At 46.3% G+C, this 19,647-nt stretch overlaps 2 protein-coding genes across 2 annotated transcripts; one reads left to right on the top strand and one right to left on the bottom strand.

Annotated features, from left to right (window-relative positions):
- Positions 1-3,544: 3,544 nt before the first annotated feature.
- On the bottom strand, positions 3,545-12,599 carry rdh10a (retinol dehydrogenase 10a; the record flags this gene model as incomplete). The annotated part of the gene is made up of 6 exons (XM_084443074.1): positions 3,545-3,668; positions 3,803-3,934; positions 4,286-4,431; positions 5,568-5,666; positions 11,435-11,670; positions 12,314-12,599. The coding sequence occupies 6 exons, from the start codon at positions 12,597-12,599 to the stop codon at positions 3,545-3,547; spliced, it is 1,023 nt and encodes a 340-aa protein (XP_084299200.1).
- A 1,297-nt stretch (positions 12,600-13,896) lies between these two features.
- Positions 13,897-18,954, top strand: rpl7 (ribosomal protein L7). Its single transcript, XM_084443140.1, has 7 exons — positions 13,897-13,937; positions 14,599-14,698; positions 15,731-15,897; positions 16,159-16,296; positions 16,860-16,969; positions 17,291-17,509; positions 18,902-18,954. Exons 1-6 carry the CDS (start codon positions 13,924-13,926, stop codon positions 17,497-17,499), a joined length of 738 nt encoding a protein of 245 aa, XP_084299266.1. The 5' UTR covers positions 13,897-13,923; the 3' UTR covers positions 17,500-17,509; positions 18,902-18,954.
- The last annotated feature ends 693 nt before the right edge of the window (positions 18,955-19,647 follow it).

The following is a 19,647-nucleotide window of genomic DNA, read 5'->3' as shown; positions in this document are numbered from 1 at the left end:
ATGACTGTTCAAATCCCACATCAATGGCAGCTGGCTTTTTGTCATTTGGATGACTCAGGTATGGGACAGTCAGAGGCCCTGCCCCCCCCACCCCCCTCCCAATATGGGAAGTGAACCCCAGTGACCAAAATAGAACTGTTAAGCCCGTCTGTACCTTGCAGGAACAAATGCCAGCACAATTGATGTTCCCTCAGAGTTATGTGCTATCAACCGCCCTTGAAATCATCTGAATCAGAGTGGTAGCATATGAACAGGAGCATAATATGGAAGTGGATATATTTATGAATGACCTAGATTAGATGTACAAGGCAAGCAACATTATAATACTTTGTTTTTCCCCTTTTCCATAAGCCATGTTCTTCAACGTTCTACCTAGGTTGGCTTAGTTCCACTGGTTCCACCAAGTCTCCCTCTTTTCCAGTGAGCCGTTCACACAGTAGCTCGGAGGCCTGATGACTGCTACTTCACACAGAGGGAGGGGAGCTGTCAGTGTAGCTTTCCTTCATATTACAACTGATCTGCCGCCAAACCACTTCATCCAACCTCAATTAGTCACGGCGGAGGAGAGATTTAGCGCCGCAGGCTGGTGCATTGACAACTCCACGCTTAGGATAATGTGACAAAGAGGCGCATGGGTGTCTGGGAGATGTAAGTGTTTCATCCCCTGCAGAGAAATTGATTTCTGCAGAGAAGCAATCATGTGTCCTGCGATGCATTCTGCCTCCTCGTCCATTACGATTGGTACTTTCTCTCCCGTGGGTGATAGCTCACAGAATCGTTGCGACACAACTATTATGTAAACCGTCATGGAAAACAATGTTTTTTCTGACTATGAGGAGAAAGTTATTTTATATATTTTTATTTATTTATTTATTTAACCTTTATTTAACCAGGCAAGCCCTTAAGAACAAATTCTTATTTACAATAGTGGACTGGCAAGAGGCAAAAACCTATTGGGGGAAGGGGGGGGGGGGGGGGGGGCTGAAAAGGAAGGCCAAGATTTTAAAAAGAAAAAAAAAGAAAGAAAAAAAAAAAGGAAAAAGAAAAAAAAAAAGTTAAAAGACAACAGCACACATCAACACAGTGAACAGGCAGCACTCATCCAACATTTCAACACAGTTAAAGACAGCAACACAAATCCCGATTCCCAGCAACATTACAACAAGAGACAGCAGCACAGATCCAATCATTTCCCACACACCCTCTAAAGACCTTCATAAGCCTTTGGCTTCCTTCACAGGGGACACTGTCTGACAATGCAGATAGAGGCAACGAGAAAGTTAACTAGAAAACTAACCATTTCCTTGACGCCCACCTAATCTGACCCATGTAGTGTCTGATGCTGTCATAAGTGAAATTACTTGTTATATCTGTATCTTTCCCGTTCATACAGTTGAATTGAATTCCTCATTCTCAGCTGCATGTTTGTGTCTGGAAAGCCTCTAGTGTTACCGAGACAGCCAGCCCATACCCCCTCGGGCCAACACCCATATCTATGGGCCTGACTCACTCGGTGGCACAATATGTGAGAACAAAGACAACGACACTGGTGACAACAGACGTGAGGGTGGTGGATCGGAGGGGTGTTAACCTGCTCTACAGAATGGAAACTGGGTGGGAATAAGCCTTGGCTGCTACTTAACATCAACTTTCAGGACACTGTAATGGTCCTATTTGGACCTGCCCCTAGTTGGGCATGGCTCAAGGCTCTAACCTCACTTACACATCATACAATCAATATTTATCAATGGTATTTTAGGTGTTCATATTTGTTCTTTTTGAAGTGGAGGTCAGGTGTTTGGATATTGTGTCCCCGCCCACACACACACTCTTTTAATCATCTTTATCAGTTGTAGCTGCGTGAATGATGTCATGGAAACAGAGGAAGACCCATGAGATGCACTTCCTGCATGTTGTGTGTTCAGTAGATGTGGTCCACTGGCCGATGACACGTTTCTGTCATACCGGACGTTGTCATTGTTGTGTGAGAGCCAAGTATAAACACACCACGTAATAATCTAAATCACTTTATTAATTTAAGTTAGGTAGAGACACTAAACATCGGAACCACATTTTGCTCCACTAAAGAGCAGTCTTCAGAAATATTACAAAAAGAGGCTTATGTCATACTGTCAACAAATGGCAAAAATTAAGAGGTAGAGAATTTAGGCTCATTGCTGTGGGTGGAGGAATGAGGCCTATTGGAATGTAGTTGACTTTCAAAAACTGTCATTCCCTAAAGTATATACGATATCCAAACATCACATACAGCGGAGACAGTGATGTCCTGGGAGGGGTTACAACAGTTAAACGATTACATCTCACTGTGACTGGACGAGGCGGACAACCCTGAGAGCGTCACCTCTGAACAAAGATGAGAAAACTGTGTCACCATTACAATTCTCTCAAACACATTCACTGACTGGTGGATGTCAGGTCCCAACGGTTGGATCAGAGTCTTACACATGAAATGTCTTGACTGATAACAGCAACAATAACGAGATATTGGCAATCATATGAGTTACAAAAAAAAAAAAAAAAAAAGGATCAATGGCTGAATTTGCACTCAGTTCTTTCAGCAACCACTTCCATTCATGATCAATACACCTCTATGAGCTCAGAGCAGCGTTCCACACACACTGACCCCTCATTCCGCACACACTGACCCCTCGTTCCACACACACTGACCCCTCGTTCCACACACACTGACCCCTCATTCATAAGCTTCAATTAGAGAGGGAATAGTCAAACAAGGCCTAATAGAGTTCTTCTGCCATGCAACAGATACATGACTAGGCTGTTATACATAATGAATAGTGTGTTTTACATTCTACATACAGTTATGCTCTGGAGAGATCCACCCAACTGGATAAGCCAAAGGTAGCTGGTATTAAACGCTCAACTGGAAACTGTTTTTTTTTTTTTTAAATACAAGAACATCAATTTAATTTATGAGAGGAACAAAACGGAATGTTGTAGACCTTTAAATCGATATTGAGCACAATTGAGATATCCATTTGGACCGCTCCGATTGGTTAGACTGGGGATTCTGGGTAGTGAAATGCCAAGTTGAACTGTTTCTACACAGAGAGAGTTGGCAGTGTAGAGGAAGTAATTACAGTGCATGTCTACAAATAAAAAAAAAAGTGACAAGATTTTACTGTTTGTACAGTAACATACTGTATATTTCCACAAAGACACTAGATAAGGCTGGTGACTACATACGTAAATAGTTAATTATTGAATACCTTTTTCATATGATTTCAAAACTATTGACACAGTATATAGATGATTGGTTCCTCTAAACAAACCTTAGAAAACAAAATGAAACAAAGACAAATAAATCCTTTGTGTAGTACACAGCTTTCTTTGTTCCAGAGGAACAATATGGTAAACCTTTGCATCTGCTCAATGCAAGTGCACCAGTCTAGATTCAGTCTGTTTTTTTCTTCTTTTTCTCTTTCTTCTTCCCAATGCACCCTCAGTGGTCTCAGCCTCATGCTCTCAGGCTGCGTGCGCCTGCGCGTGGTGGAAACGGCGCCCCCTAGATCCCGTTCTTGGCCTCGTTGTTGTTCATGGCCTCTTTCCGCTGGGCCAGGAAAGGGTACATGCACTTGTCGGCCCCCAGGAACCGGTACATGCACACGATGGCCTCGAAGGGCAGGATGCTAAGGGAGGCAAGGGACACACCAGGATTAACTTAGATTCACTATTAATCTTCTTAGATAAACTGGAAACATTGTACTTTAGACGGAGGAAGAGACGAAAGAAGGATGAAGAGAATAAGTGACAAACAACCCACCTTTTCATGAAGTTGACCATGTAGACGATGCGCGGTGTGCAGATCATTGGCTGGTCAGTCAGGATCGCCCTCATGGACTGTTTCACACAGAACTCAGGCTTCAGGGGAGGCAGGAATGGTTCAATCTCCTTCCTGTGTAAAGAGGAAGTCAATTATAGGGCAGTTGGAGACATAATGCTTATTCAACAGGGTTCATACAGTTCCCTGTATAACAAAGGGCAATTATGTCAGATGGAGGCAAATTCAAGCAATGCATTTCCATCCATGCCCCTGAGAGACAAACACGGAAAGGCATTGTAACGGCAGGGGGTGAGAATGGATCCCAGCTTGTGTGGAGAGGCTGTCCCTCTCCTGGTACACCGTCTCCTGGTACACCATCTCCTGGTCCACCACCATCAGTGAGACCATGTCCCCCCTCAAGCTCAATACAACCAGGTTTATTGGTGCAGAGGAAACGTCATTCTGTCGTGTTCCATGGTTTACCTTATCCTGCAGCCCCTGAACATGCCCGTGTCGACCAGGTAGGGGCACACCAGGGTCATGTTGATGCCGTCCTTCTCGGAGGCCTTCAGCTCGTGGCTCAGAGACTCGTGGAAGCCGATGGCACCGAACTTGCTGGCACAGTAGTCCTGTAGGGTAATGAAAGAACAGGTATCCCTGTAAAAAAGCTGCACCACAAACCCAAGGATGAATTACCCAACATGCCGCGGGACACAAAGGTTTCTACCCCACCCCCCAGCCAACCCCTCTGCTCTCTGTTCTACAGTTTCATTAGCATTCTTCTCTGGCGCACGAGGAGAGGATTCAGCTTGGCGGGGATGTTTTGATGTGGTCGGCTGTGGAAGTCATCTTCAAACAGAGCTTGGGCAAACACAGATGCGTACTGATAAACACGGGCAGATGAAGAGATCTGACTGTGCCCACATGACAGGCCTGCCAGCTTTGCTCCTCAAATTAATGTGCAGCCTTAAAAAAAATCACATTCAACACACTGGACGCACAATAGGTCAACAAAAACGGACTCAAGTTCCTTTGAAGGGAGACTTAATCGTTCTGGATGAATGCCTGAACAACAAAAGCAGAGGCAGCGCTATCAAAACAAAAAAGGCAAAGGGAGTAACATCCCCAGCTGAACGTGACACCAACCCCGGCCGGGAGGGAGGAAGAGGGCTTGTGTGTTCTCTGGTCTCGAGGATATTGTTAGTAAAAACTCTGACGGTCTGAACGCAGCAGAGTGTGAGAGTGACTCCCTCTCTAACCATTTTTCTGTCAATTCAAGACCGAAAATCGTTTCAAAACGCATCAAGACCCAGACTCAAAAAGGAATTACATTCATGGGAGACGGGAAATATACTTGATGGAGAAGAAAAGAAACCCTGTCTTCCATTAGTAGTCTGTGAGGAGAATACCGAGTGAGCTGCAGTCATTTCTAAAGTACTGATGAAGATATCTCATCCCTGCAGTGGGCTGTCAGCTCGCTGCAGTCCTAGAGCCAGGGGCCTGACGGGGGCTCCCCCCCCCCCCCAACAGCCCCATAGCCCCAGACAGAGGACCCCCCCCCACTCCCCCACCTCCCAATGCTCATCTGTGTTGCTTCATTTTTTGGGAGGGAGAACTGTTAGAAGAGTGAATCTTTTCACCACCGCGTGCTAGCTGGCACAATGTGTCTCCAGGGCAGCCTGTCTGCTTTCCGGCCGGGGTGAGGGGTGGAGGGAGGGAGGGGCGGAGGGGTGCAGCGGGGTGGTTGTGTATGTATGGTACTAACCTCCACTCCAGCTGTGCTGAATAAGCCCAGGGAGCTGGCAACCGTCACAATATGGCCGTGATTCAGCTCTAGCATCTTGGGAAGGAAAGCCTTGGTGGTCTGGAGGAAGGAGAGAAGGGGGGGGGGGGGGTTGAGGAAGGTTAGTTTACTGGTGCAGTTTGTCTGTGCCAAAAGCCCTTTCATCCTCCTCTCTTTCTCCCTCTTCTCCATGGTGATGCTAAGAGAGGAAGCCTTTGAATACAATTTCATACACTCAACGGCAGGCAGACCGCTGGAGGTGTAGACTTTGTGAAAATGTTTGACACAGTGTTTTGGTAAGGATGCATAATGTTGAACATAACAGGTGAAGTTGGTGCATTTATAGTCTATTCAGAGGGATTGAGAGGGAGGGAGAGAGGGAGGGGGGGAGAAGGAAGGAGAGAGAGAGAGGGTGGGGGGAGAGAGAGACAGGGAAGCAGAGAGAGAGATCTACAGAACAATTCTGTTACTTTTCCCACACAGATCCCGTACCCAGCGCTGGCCCCAGTCTAAAGAGGCGCCGACAGCACCAATCACAGACCTCCGCTCACTCAACATGACCCACAATGCAATTCAGACTGTACCCTAGCCATGGCCCTGCGCTCTGGCCGAGCGGCCGTCCAGTGAACAATGCACACTGGGAGGAGAGCGGAGATGAAAGCGTCCCTCTACCTGCCACGTGAGGACCTAAGTGGTTCCACTGGCCGACCCAAAGGGAGGCAGTGAGAGTAGCACTACTGGGGGTGATTATGATGGGGGGGGGGGGGGTTCAGTGAATCAAAGGCCCTGTGGATTGGCTTTGGAGTCGCCCTGTTCACAGCATGGGCACAATCTGCAGGCGCAACATGTGACAGCACTGATTGGTCAATTCTTGATTGGTCAATTCCTATCAGCCCCCCCCCCGGGGGGCTCCGAACACTCAGCGGCTCCGTCCGTCAGCGACGGGACCAGGTGTTTTCAGACCGGTGGAGTGCTGCAGCATGACACCCATCTGTCTAGTGAGTCGTTAACGGCCGGGTGGGGGGGGGGGGGTGTTGTGGCATCCCACTACTACGCTGTTTAACATGGGAGAAGATAGTGCCTGCCAAAAAAAAAACAACAAACCGAAACCCAGAATTCCTGACGGGAGATCACCCAGTTCTGACCAGCGCCTGGAGCGGATCAGACGGCCCGCGTGAGCGTGGTACCAGGCCGTGCTGCCAGCGCAGCGGTGGAGGAATGCCTCGTTAAAATCCACGGTCCTCCCAGTCAGAACCATTCACTTTAATAGCATCTGTAAACCTACTGTATATACATGTCTGACAACCTGCACCCTTTAGGCATTTCTCTGTGTTTGTTATGCCAGGTACAGTACTACAGTAGCGCTAAATCAACTCCAGGTAAAACGGATCGGAATCACAGCCAAACATCTGCACTTTTCCAAGACGTTAAATCTGAATTTGCAGCAATGTTTAACTCAATCGAGCAGAGGGAGGGAATATCTGGGCTGGGCCGAAGCTGAGACTGTTCTGGGATGCCAGGTTGGTGTTTGTTGAGTGGGGCTATGCGTGCAAATGAGGCATTAGCTCAGAAATGCCCATGCCTGGGCCATGCCAACTCACCCCTGCCCACTCCCACGCACTAACCTACAGACCGGGGGCCGATCTCTCCTGGCACCATGTGCCGTGAGTAAAGCCCTCCGTCAACAAGACTGAGGGTTTAGAAAAGTGCAACTGAAAAGTTTTGGCTTTGCAGAGATCTTGGACACAGGGGAAGTAAGCGATTGGGAGGATGACAGGCAGTTTCCCCGTGCGGTAGTTCCACTTGAAGACGTAAGAAAACATTAAAATCATAATTTAGGCTCATGTTATTCCATCTGTACGAGGGTACCTTCATTCTTATTCAATAAAACAGAGCCCTGTGGAGTTTTGTTGAAAACGCCTAGAAGTTACCCCTGATCTGCCTCCGCTGGGGGGTAAAACAACATAGAGGAACATGTACTTTTCTCTCTCCAATTAGCGAGCGCACGCTAACTGAACACTGTCCCAACGGGACCGCCTCGCCGTCCGAGTGTCATGCCCCGCTTCTCATGGCGGGCGCTGGCATGTGGGCGCGACCTCCACCGACCTCTCGGACACAAAACGTGTGAAAGCAAACAGGGGCTCATGTCTTACATCAGAGTGGGTGTAATTGGGCTGTTCCGCTAAATTACCCGCTGACACAGCCGGGTCTCGGTGGTCCGTGTGGGGATGCCCTGACCGCGATGCCCCCTAATTGGTGCGTACCCCCAGGGGCATTTAGGCCATACAAAGCTACTCGCAGCTGGGGTGTCAGGCTGCATTAGTGCTTGTGCCTGACCAACAGGAATATGAACAAATATTGGCCTTAGAGGAGGGCCAGATGGCCGTTTAATGAGACTGACCCCGCCGATGACCGTGGACATCCTTGCTCGAATCTCCACCAGGACTTCGGTTCCATTTTGGATCCAAGTTATTGGTGGAGGCTGAAACGGACGCGGGTCCTGATGCCACGGCTGTGAACTTCGCCGTCATCGCAAGAAGCGGTGCCTGTACTGTACCTGCGTCTTAAGATCGGGGACACGCTCTGGTGGTCAGTCTGAATATGCGTGTCGTTATCAGTCCTCTCTCTGAACACCTGGCCGCGGCCTCACACGCAGCAGCCGAGCGAGGGGAGCGGCGCTCTGGCTTCCGCAGCCTCATTAAACGGAGGAAGGAAACTCGAGCAGCGGCAGCCCGGCAGTCCAGAGGGGAGTACAGGTGCACAGGCATGGGGGAGGGGCCCCATATACAACTAGTCAAGTAGGACCTTCTGCCTGGCTGCCTCCTTTCTCTGGCTTCTGCAGGAATGTGGCCCTGCGGAACTTGGCTCCTGTCGCCTGGCATCTCGTCAGGCTGATCCGTAGACAACAAACCAATTGTCAGATAAGTGGGTCAGGCAGCCGCTGCCATTACCCTCTCTCCTGCAGACGGGATGGGACGAGATGAGACCAAACGAGACTTACTTACTTCCTTCCTTCCTTCCTTCCTTCCCCCACCTCCAGACGAGGTGTCACCTACCCAGCTGTACTTATCAAGCATCGCTTGAATAAAAGAAATAAAATGCGCTCCCCATCTCTAAAAACCAGAGAGGGAGAGAGAGAGAGGGACTGAGCCAACAGTGTGAGTGACGCAGGGCCGGGTGCACTGAGCTGATTCCCATGCAGCTGCTGAACCCTGGTCCTCAGGAGGAGGCCTGGGGCCTTGGGGGGCCCTGGGGGGCCCGTGGAGGCAGGGCTGAGCTAGACCGGACCAGGCTGGGCCAGCCTGGCAGACACCCACGCTTGGATAACTACACACTTCCTGCTAACATCTCCATCTGAGCCCCACTCTCGCCATAGTATCCAACAAAATGAAAACGAACACATGAGGAGAAGAACAAGAAAAAACACACACACACTCTCTTCTCCCTGTCCCATCTGGCCTCCCCTCCTCCGTTTCCTCACTCAGCAGAGCGTTTTAGGTGGAGGGAGTGCAGTGAACCTGCTGCCAGGTCGCGGCGCTGGGAGGATATGGCTGGTGGTCGGGACGGGGGGGGGGGGCTGCTCTGGGAGAACCCAGCCGGGAGGGCCAGACTAGACTGGGACTGGGAGGGGGAGGGGTTTTCGGCATCACTTATCGGATAATCAGCCTCAAATGTTTTTCCCTGGGTGGGCTTAGTGATTGTGAGGCCTGCAGGATATTTTTGCAAAGTAACAAGCAACGCTAGAAAAGCAGAATAACAAAACATCATTGAGACCTCAAGACTCAAGAGTATTAATTTGACTTTTCCGCAGAAAGGTTTTTGAATGAGGGGGAATGTGTTGTTTATGTCCATCAGTGAAGCATGAAAGGAACCAGAGAGACGACAAGCTTGAGAAAACAGCAGAGAAAGAAGCAGCTAACTCTGTTAATTAAACTGACACAAAAGAACCGGAAGAATTCTCGATAACAAAGCCTTAACATTGCATTGGGCTACTTTACCTTTAAACTGCTTTTTACAATCACTTCAGCCATATGACTAATATAGCTAATCGGAGGGCATGCTTTGAGTCATGTGCCACGAATAGGCCATTTAAAAAGCTCCTGTACAGCCAGGATATCAAAGCACTGTGTAATACACCATCTGCATGGACTGGCAGCGCGCTCAGCTCTGTGTGTTTGTGCAAGAGAGGAGAAGACAGGTCCCTGTTGGTCTATTCAGCCAGCTTGTGTCTTTAATGAACCACATCCTCCATTCTCCCCGTCCCCATTCATTAGGCCCTGCTTTCATCTAGCCCCCCCCCTTACAGAAACGTCGCTCTCCACAGAACAAGAGAAAACAGAGGCACAAACCCTAATGAGAATCCCAACTACAACACCAAACCGCTGGATGGTGATTGGCTGAAAGGAGCGCCCACGGACCAGAGTGTGGGGAAATGAATGAAGCGCCCATTCGTGAGGAACACAACCCATCTCCTGCACGGCCCATTGGTCGGACAAGAGCTTTTCACGCTCAATTTAGTGAATCACATCAATGTGGTTCATGGTGTCATTGAGAACCAAACAGTATCTCTTTCTCCTCTACAAAAAAAAGACCCCGCAGACTCAGACTGCAAGCATAGTCCAATCAGTCCTCTACTCAACTCATTTATCCCGCCCTCAAAACACAAAAATGGCAGATTGAGAATCTCACCATGTTGCCATAACAGTCTTTAAGACCTGGAGGAGGACTCTGCAAGTCTCTAACCAAACAACCCAACATTACCCCAAACACTCCACAGGAACGGTCTTCCCCAAACAACACCCCCCCCCACCCCTCAGCATGTACTCGTTTACGAACATGAGCTTAATTAGTGGAGGGGGGGTGGGGGGTCTAAAGTGCGAATGGGTCTAATACAAACAGCCAATCCCTCCCTGCTCATGCAGGAAGTGCTGCTCAATGGGCTCTTAATTACCAAGACTGGCCGGGTCGGTCGGTCCCTGGTGTGCTAACACACACCCAGACACACACACACACACACACACATCCAGACACACACAAACACACACCGTTAGCTGCCATTGCCAGCACTCCTTGATAGTGACTAGCCAGCTCTTCAACACTGCTCTACAACCAGTCGATTCACTGAATTGATCATGAACGTCGCATTTTAACAACGTTTAGTCTCCAGGATATTCATGCTGGCAGACCAGGGAGATGGAGGCAGAGTGAAAACAACAGACTGGTGGTGAGACCAGGCAGCGGCCAAGAATTCAGAGCCAACCTCCCTAAAGAGGTGTGGGGCAGCTCTGATCATGGAGGACCATCTAGTAGGAATGTTCCATGTCTCCCCGCCTGGGGAAGGGTCATCATCATCATCATCATCAACGCAGGCTGCCAAACAGCTGCCTTCGAACACATCAAACCAAAGCCGTGACTCCGCCTGGGAGAACAGAGCCAGCTGGATCTGAAGTCAAACGATGCAAAGACTGCTATTTATGGTCATACCCCCCCCCCCCCGGCAGTCCCCTCATCCCCACACACACACTCCTGAATTAAATCAAGTTTGGCACACACAGGGTGTAGGATTATGAGGACGCATGCAAGGAGAGGGGAAACATTCCTCTCCAGCTGGCACCGCTGTAAAGGGCAGGATGACTGGGTGATCTCGGAAACAAGAGACGAGATGAGGGGAGAGCTTTGATAGGCTCATGATGTCACAACGTGCTGTCGGATATCAGAACACAGAATGAAGGGGGGGGGGCAGTAGTCACACAGGATTTCAATTACTGGGACTACTTTGGAAAACCCATGAACTGGTACGTCACATTAACCCTTTCAAGGTGCTGGTGTTGAGTCGGCGGGTCACTCACCCAGAAGTGGGCGTGGCAGTTGACCACCATGGTGCGCTCGATCAGCTCGTCCGGACACTCCAGCAGGTGGTGGCCAGAGACCACGCCGGCGTTGTTGATCAGTATGTCCACCTCTCCCACCTCGCGGCGCACCTTTAACGCGGTGGAGTACACGCTCTCGCGCTTGCCCACGTCACACACATACGTGTAGACCTGGGGCTGGAACGCTGGTACCTCCTCCACCCCTCCGACCGGCCCTGCAGAGGAGCAGACAAGCATGATGAGCCCAAAATACACACACTATGAGCCCAAAATACATACAGTTCAATGAGGCCAACACAAATTCTATTGTTGAGCCATGGCTTTGGGCATTCATAATCAACCCTACTGATGGTCTTCAACCTGTTTAAACAACCCTTGTTATTCTGGGCTGATTGAACAGTCGTTTCTGAAAACTGCACAGACTAGTGTCCTCTGAAAACACGCGATACCGTTCGCCCCCTAGGTAAGCACTGGGTAATACAGCACACGGACGGCATACACGGCACTGGGGACTTCTGGCGTTATTGGGTGGATAGTGGATTGGACATTGGAATGCAATGTAAACCAAATATGGCACAATGTGAATGATGAATCGAATTATTAATTTAATCACATCGGTCTTGATCTCTTTTCAATAGCGCTGTTCCAATGTTTGTTTTTGCGCTGATCGTCTTGCGATCACTCGCTTTGTGATTTGATGTAAATCGCCTACTCATATCCGATTCAGTGAAGTTTATTACGGCTTGACAGTTCATGTTTAGAATAAAGCGCGTGTAGATGACTAGAGATGAACACCTTTGACCACAATATAATTGCCCGTGCGTAAAACATCTCATCTGGCTTCAATATGCTACTCACCATCTGTGGACATCGGGCTGTCCAACTCGCGGTAGATCTGCCGCACCATCTCTGCAGTCTCCTCATTGCCTTGGCTGTTTATGTCCCATAGCACCAGCACAGCTCGTCTCCGGGCGAACTCCTGAGCGAAGAGCCGCCCGAGGCCACTTCCAGCGCCGGTGATCAAGCACACCTGTCCCGCGACACTCTTCTCCTTCGGACGCACGACCCATTTCGCCCCAGCGGTCAGAAAAGCCCAGAGCACCTTCAACATGACCACGAAAAATTCAGCAAGTATGCTCATCATCTTGACTGCAATTACCAAACAAAAACACGCCAAAAAGGATTGCGTAAAAGGCGCACGGACAGCTCCACTGCGGCCTCAACTAATCGGTTTGGATACCAGAAGATGTAGAAAAAATACTCGAGAAACGAACTGACAGTGAAGTCAGTGTTGTAGTTTTGCAAACTGCTTATAAGCTATCAGTGAAAACCCTACCATGAAAACGATCTGAATAGCATAGACCAGGTCTGCTTTGTCTAATTGAACAAAATAAATAATTTAAAATTAAGCCTGCCTTCCTCAGTCAGTGGCAATCTCAAAAAACGCAAGAGTAACTTTGTTCAATATATTTCTCGGTAGGCTAAATGTCCAGTATCACAAACGCATAGTGATTCAGTGAGATCTAATAGCTGCCAGTGTGTTCCTCCCTGTTCTGCGGTGACAGTGCTCACTGTTCTCCAGCTCAACTGCGTCTCACCGCTTTTATTCACTCGGCCTGTAAGATGGACCCAATCGGTGGAGACATGAGCGCCTGACATAAGCGGTTGTCAGTCCGTCATCAATCTTCGGCAATTCCTCCATGACCAGTGATGATGTAGCAGATAAGATTTGCATTGGCTCCAATGGTTATAGTTTGCTGGGACATTTTTCTCCTATTAGTAAAATTAGTCAGAATACTCTAACAACTCGCTAAAGACCACCTACGTATGAATATGGTCTGAATACACATGATCCCATAGTCAATAGTTTTAGATCCCGATAAAGTCTGAAAGTCTGAAATGTGTCATATTACAAAAGGATACAGTACTTCCCCCTGAAAAGGAAAGGCCAAATTATTTATACTTTTTTAGAAACGTGTAAATCTTCAGAGGTTTTCAAGATAATTATCCATTTGGTATCCTCATACATCATCATCATAAACGCAAGGCTATCACCAATCATTTGTGAGCCTAAATGTTGCCAAAAGGCTATCTAAACTGGTATTTTAAAAGGATATTTTAACATTTGGTTTTAAATAAAAATAAAGAATAAATAAAAAATAATATAGCCTAGGCTATGCTGCCTACTAACTATTACATTTCTTGATTTTAATTCCACTTCATAGTGATCCTGGTTCTTGCGTAGGCTGTATGGACAATGGACAGTGAACAGACAAAAATAGAGTAATTTTATTTTTCTCACAGAAATAGCCTAGGCATCCCATAATGAGCTTCGGGCGGCGGCGCAGCCTTGAAACCATGCGTGAAACTATCGAGCAATTCAGGCAGTTCAACAGACAGCAAGTGGGGTCCTAAATGTTTTAAGTCACACATGCGCATGAAGAAGATTCTCTTTCTCGGTGGACACAATGGCGGACGCAGAGTAAGTGATTTCTGCGCTGCTATAATCTAAGTCCATCTATCAAATAAATTAACATCACACCTCTCTTACCATACAGAAAGCAATGTTTAGCTCGGGAACTTGCTAATAGACTTTATATTGTTGAGAATTTCGACTCCAAACATGCTATTTTGGGGTCTTCACTGACAGTATGGACATGGCTACCTTTCATGTCAACATGCCTGGCTAGCGCATGTTGCTAGTAAGGGGACTTTCTCTTAGCGAAACGGACATACCGTAGATAATAACAATATTGTTTAAGTAGGCCGAAGTCTACCTTAAGTTTACTTACGTCCGAGATTTCCCGACGCTATAAAGTGTTTAAGTTTTCCGACCTAGCGAGCTAACTCAGCCGGTAGCGGAGATGTGGCTGAATGGTTAACATGAGCCAACCAGACATTTTAACAAGTCCACATGCTGTCGTGCTTTCAATTGTTATTTCTTGCCAATAACGGAACATTAACACACATACACACCCATGGCGTGATATCTGATAGCTAAGATGCACTTGTGAGTTCTGGCAAGTAGTAGTATATTGGCTCTTCCTACGTTAAATGCAATTATTGTTAGTCGCTTTGGATAAAAGCGTCTGCTAAATGACTAATGTAATGTAAGTGTTTTGTGTATTGTTGCTGTATTGCAGAAAGAAGGTCCCGGCGGTCCCTGAGAGCCTGTTGAAGAGGCGGAAGGCCTTCGCCACCATGAAGACCATGCGCATCAAGAAGATGCTGGCGGAGAAAAAGGCAAGTCAGCTGCAGCCAGAGTGCATGCAGATTGTCTAAACACTTGACTTAATTGTAGCCTGAACGAGGTGCTGCATTCGGGAACCCTAGCTATCTGATGTAGGATGCATGGAGAAGCAGCATTCAGTTTTCATTCAGTGAAATGCATGAATGGTGGGGATGCTAATGGCTGGAGTTCTCTATTGTACTTAATTGGAAGATTTAATGTGCACTGCTAGTATGTACTTATTGGGAGGGTAGTGTGCACTGCTAGTAGGAGTGTTCTGTGTTTAAGAATGTGGTTAATGATGCTCAATCTTTTTTCCCCATCTTATCGATCATGGTGAAACGGAACTGAAAATAAGCCAATTTGTCTGAAACCACTTCAACACAAACACTTTAAGGCAGAAATATTGTAGTGTAGATGCTTCACTTGGGTGCCTAGCGTAACTGCTAACCCAGTATTAATACCTGAAGGCCTGTAGTTTGTAAGAAGTGCTAACTTTATGCTCCACATATCTGGAACAAACTTCCAGAAAACTGCAGGTCTGCTGCAACTCTTGGTTCTTTTAAAACAAGCCTGAAGACTTTTTTCTTTTTGCCACTGCTTTCTAAGAGGAGCTATGTTTATCAGTATACTGCACTGTAACTTTTATTCCTATATTCTATTTGTCCTGCTTTTTGTTTAAATGTCTATAATGACTTGCTTTTTGTTTTAATGCTTTTAATTTGTCCTGCCTTTTGTTTTAAATGTCTTTAATGTCTTGCTTTTTGTTTTAATGCTTTTAATGTCTCATGTAAAGCACCTTGAATTGCCCTGTGGCTGAAATGTGCTATATAAATAAACTTGCCTTGCCTATGATGTGTTTCTGCAAGCTAGAGCTAAGTGACTTGATAGCTAGCCAACTCAAAAGGCAGCGCTAACGTTGCTTTACCGATTGATTCTCAGGGATCATTCAGCTATGTGTTGTAGTGATTTGGTCTTGAAGGAATGCAATCTATCGGAAGTGTTTTAGGTTTCAGTGCTCTTACACCTTGATTTTCCTTCACCAGGCTCGCAAAGTGACCAGGAAACTGATCTACAAGAGGGCTGAGGTGTATCACAAGGAGTACAGGGAGATGTACAGGCGGGAGATTCGCATGGCCCGTACAGCTCGCAAGGTGGGAAACTACTACGTCCCAGCTGAGCCCAAACTGGCTTTTGTCATCAGGATCAGAGGGTGAGTTGTTGACTAAATTGTTGACAGACATGGCCAGATAGTGATGATTTTTGTTCAGCACTGCTGGCGTGATGTCTTTACTCGTTCTGCGTGGTTAATGATGCTGAATCTTTTTTCCCCATCTTATCGACTGTGGTGAAACATCTGAAAATAAGCCAATTTATCTGAAACCACATTGAACCTGTCGCACGTGTTCAAGGAAGTTTAAATGATGGATAGCAAGTGTTAGAATTGACCCATAATGCCTGTCCTCTTCCTCAGTATCAACGGAGTCAGCCCCAAGGTCCGCAAAGTCCTCCAGCTTCTCCGTCTGCGCCAGATCTTCAACGGTGTGTTCGTCAAGCTGAACAAGGCTTCCATCAACATGCTGAGGATCGCTGAGCCCTACATTGCTTGGGGGTAAGGCTACTTTTACTGTACCACCTGTGAAATGCATGAATGGTGGGGATGCTAATGGCTGGAGTTCTCTATTGTACTTAATTGGAAGATTTAATGTGCACTGCTAGTATGTACTTATTGGGAGGGTAGTGTGCACTGCTAGTAGGAGTGTTCTGTGTTTAAGAATGTGGTTAATGATGCTCAATCTTTTTTCCCCATCTTATCGACCATGGTGAAACAGAACTGAAAATAAGCCAATTTGTCTGAAACCACTTCAACACAAACACTTTAAGGCAGAAATATTGTAGTGTAGATGCTTCACTTGGGTGCCTAGCGTAACTGCTAACCCAGTATTAATACCTGAAGGCCTGTAGTTTGTAAGAAGTGCTAACTGGTGATGCACCCTCCTGAAAAGGCCCTGGTTGTTCCTTCTACACGTACAGGATAAGTTTCTATTTATCACCTCGGAAGGCAGCTACCTCATTGGACCAGAGCCTCCCCAACTGTGTGAAATGTTGATAAGCTGGTACTGACTGAGCTGGTACTGACTCTTCTGTAACGACGTGGTCTCCCATCTGTCCCAGGTACCCCAACCTGAAGTCTGTGCGCGAGCTGATCTACAAGCGTGGTCATGGTAGGATGACCAAGCAGCGCATCGCCCTCAGTGACAACGCCCTTGTGGAGAAGGCCCTGGGTAAGGATACTCTGCCATAGTAGTGTTGGTTATATCTAATCCAATAAGTGATAACAGTAGATGACCTTTTAACGACTTCTAGGATATTATTTAATAGGGGATTTGCTAGTCCAAAGTTTTCGTATCTAGAGCTGCAGTTCATAGTTAAGATCCACAGATGCTCAATCAATATAGTGCTGCATAGTTCATATACAGTCATTGGACTCTGCCTATGCAGTCAATGAGTGAAATTCATAATGGATGTCCTCTTCATTTTGTTGACGTGTGCAACGTGTGTGCAATAGCATCCTCACTCTTGTCTGGCGTTGGTTGTGCCTTCAGGCAAATATGGCATCATCTGTGTTGAGGACCTGATCCATGAGATCTACACAGTTGGAAAGAACTTCAAGCCCGCCAACAACTTCCTGTGGCCCTTCAAGCTGTCGTCTCCTCGTGGCGGCATGAATAAGAAGACCACACACTTTGTGGAGGGAGGAGATGCTGGAAACAGGGAGGACCAGGTCAACAGACTCATCAGGAGGATGAACTAACGTGCCCATGGTGAGATGGGACCACGCCTGTCTTGTTTTGACCCTGTCCTTGCATATAAGAGGGATAGTTTGAGAAACTGCTGGTGCTGCTAGTCTTTGGGGTAGGATAGGTTGACATCATACAAAGGTGGGATGTGGTCTGCAACTCCCAAAAAAGGTTTACTACTGTCAAAGGACCATACCAGTCTAAATATGATTGGATCTCCTAAAACTAGTCACCCGACGTATATCGCATTACCGCAATCCATTTTCTGAAGTAAAGCTCACATAAAAAGATATTTGCATTTTTCGTGTGATACTTGCATTTCAAAAGTTGAACGTGATGGCTTCAAAACCTATTTTTAAATTGTTCCCTCATGCTGACAAACTTGCCCAGGTTAGTTTAAAATAATTCTCAGTAGTTTTCGTTTTAACCCTTTGCACAGCCTACGACATCGGTCTGTCTTCCTGTTTAGGCCTGATTCATAGTCGACGTAAACAATGCAAGCTACGTTGTGATCGCAAGCTCCAACATGACTCGAGAGCTTGTGTTTTGTTTTGTGGAAACACGGAATTGCACTATTGCTTGCGTCAAGTGACACATTTCGGCATGACACACGCAAGGGCGCAACGAGATCTTGCGTGGCCTTGCGAAGCTTGCGTTGCTTGCGCTTATATAGTTTGCGTTGACTATGAATCCGGCCTTACATGGAAGCCGTTGCAAGTAATGCTGGGTAGAGAATCTAGTGTAGGTGGATTAGAGAATATAGGCAGGAGTTCAAGGATTCAAACGAAAGTAATATACAATAAAAACTACTGAATTATTTGGAACTGGGGTTTCAAATAAGTTTGTCAGCGCAACGAGGGGACAATTTAAAAATGCATTTTAAAGCCATCACGTTCAACTTTTGAAATGTAAGTAAAACACGAAAATGCAAATGTCTTAACGTGAGCTTTGCTTTGGAAAATGGATTGAGGTGATGTGATATACGCTGGGTGACTAGTTTGAGATCAAAATCATATTTAGGCCGGTATGGTCCTTTAACATTATGCGTTTTTTGTGTTTTTTTCATTGTGCAGAGGAAAGCTTAATCGTTTTGACAGTCTTCCTCAGACCATTCTCTGTAAGCATTGCTCTACACTATAGAAAACATTTGAACAGTTTGTAGACTGTTGGGAGTTGTGGTCAACCTCACCTTCATGTAAAAGGTATAGTTAAATCAATAATGAACCTTTAAGCCTTGACTGCAGAAGATCCAAGTAGAGAATTCTATATTTGTGTAACATGCCATGTATTCAATACGTTTAGAAAAGTGCCTCAAGAAAGATTCCTGTACATCTCTGCCATGATATCAAGTTAACTTGTCCTTCTACTGCTGTAAATAAATATCACATCTAATACTGTTGCATTTTTTGCTTTCAGGTTACTCACGGGGTTCTGTTAAGTCTGTACAATAAAAAGTCAAAAGAACTGTGGGACACGTCTCATGTTTGATTCACATTTACATTTTGTTCAGTGTTGCCCTGATACTAGGGTGCCATCTAGTGTACGATGGTGGGGCTTTCGGTTCTCTATCCACAACGATGGTTCGCTGATGGGTTTGACTTACATTATTAACCTTACATTTTCACATTCCTGAGATCAGAACTTCTGTGGGTAGACGAGACATCACAGGTCGGTTTGGGGTTTCAGAGCAGTCCTATGGGGGTAAATCGATGTCAAAAGTATTGTAAATGCACAGACTGATTCACAAATGTGTGTGTATATAATATATATATATAGATAGCAATTTGTAAACAACGCAATCTACAAATGGAGTTAATCTGCAAACAAAACTTCATGACCCACAAATATAGATATGATCTACAACTTGATTTGAAATCTGCAAACACTCATGATTCCCAAATGGAATTCAGTGACTTGAATGAATGCAAATTAATTATGCATTTGTGGATTGTATTTGTAGATGTTTTCGTATTTGTTTACAGACTTTTGACTACTGTTCCACTGTTCGATGTAAAAAATCAACAAATGCCCTCTTCACAATTTGCAAAAAAAACAGTCTAACTTGTATTTTTAAAACATTCAAGAAAGTGTCATATTTATTTGTGGATCGCCTTGCATTTGTCTATAATAAGGGCATGAGCGACGGTTCGAGCGATTAGTAT

The sequence above is a fragment of the Borostomias antarcticus genome (genome assembly GCF_949987555.1).
Source record: "Borostomias antarcticus genome assembly, chromosome: 9".
Lineage (NCBI taxonomy): Eukaryota > Metazoa > Chordata > Actinopteri > Stomiiformes > Stomiidae > Borostomias > Borostomias antarcticus.
The sequence above is the reverse complement of the archived record's forward strand: the minus strand, read 5'-3'. Positions and strand labels throughout refer to the sequence as shown.

Excerpts from the sequence above, each read along its gene's own strand:
- rpl7 (XM_084443140.1), top strand. Across the intron at positions 14,699-15,730 it reads AGATGCTGGCGGAGAAAAAG|GCTCGCAAAGTGACCAGGAA; the intron begins GCAAGTCAGCTG and ends TTCCTTCACCAG. Across the intron at positions 16,297-16,859 it reads GAGCCCTACATTGCTTGGGG|GTACCCCAACCTGAAGTCTG; the intron begins GTAAGGCTACTT and ends CATCTGTCCCAG.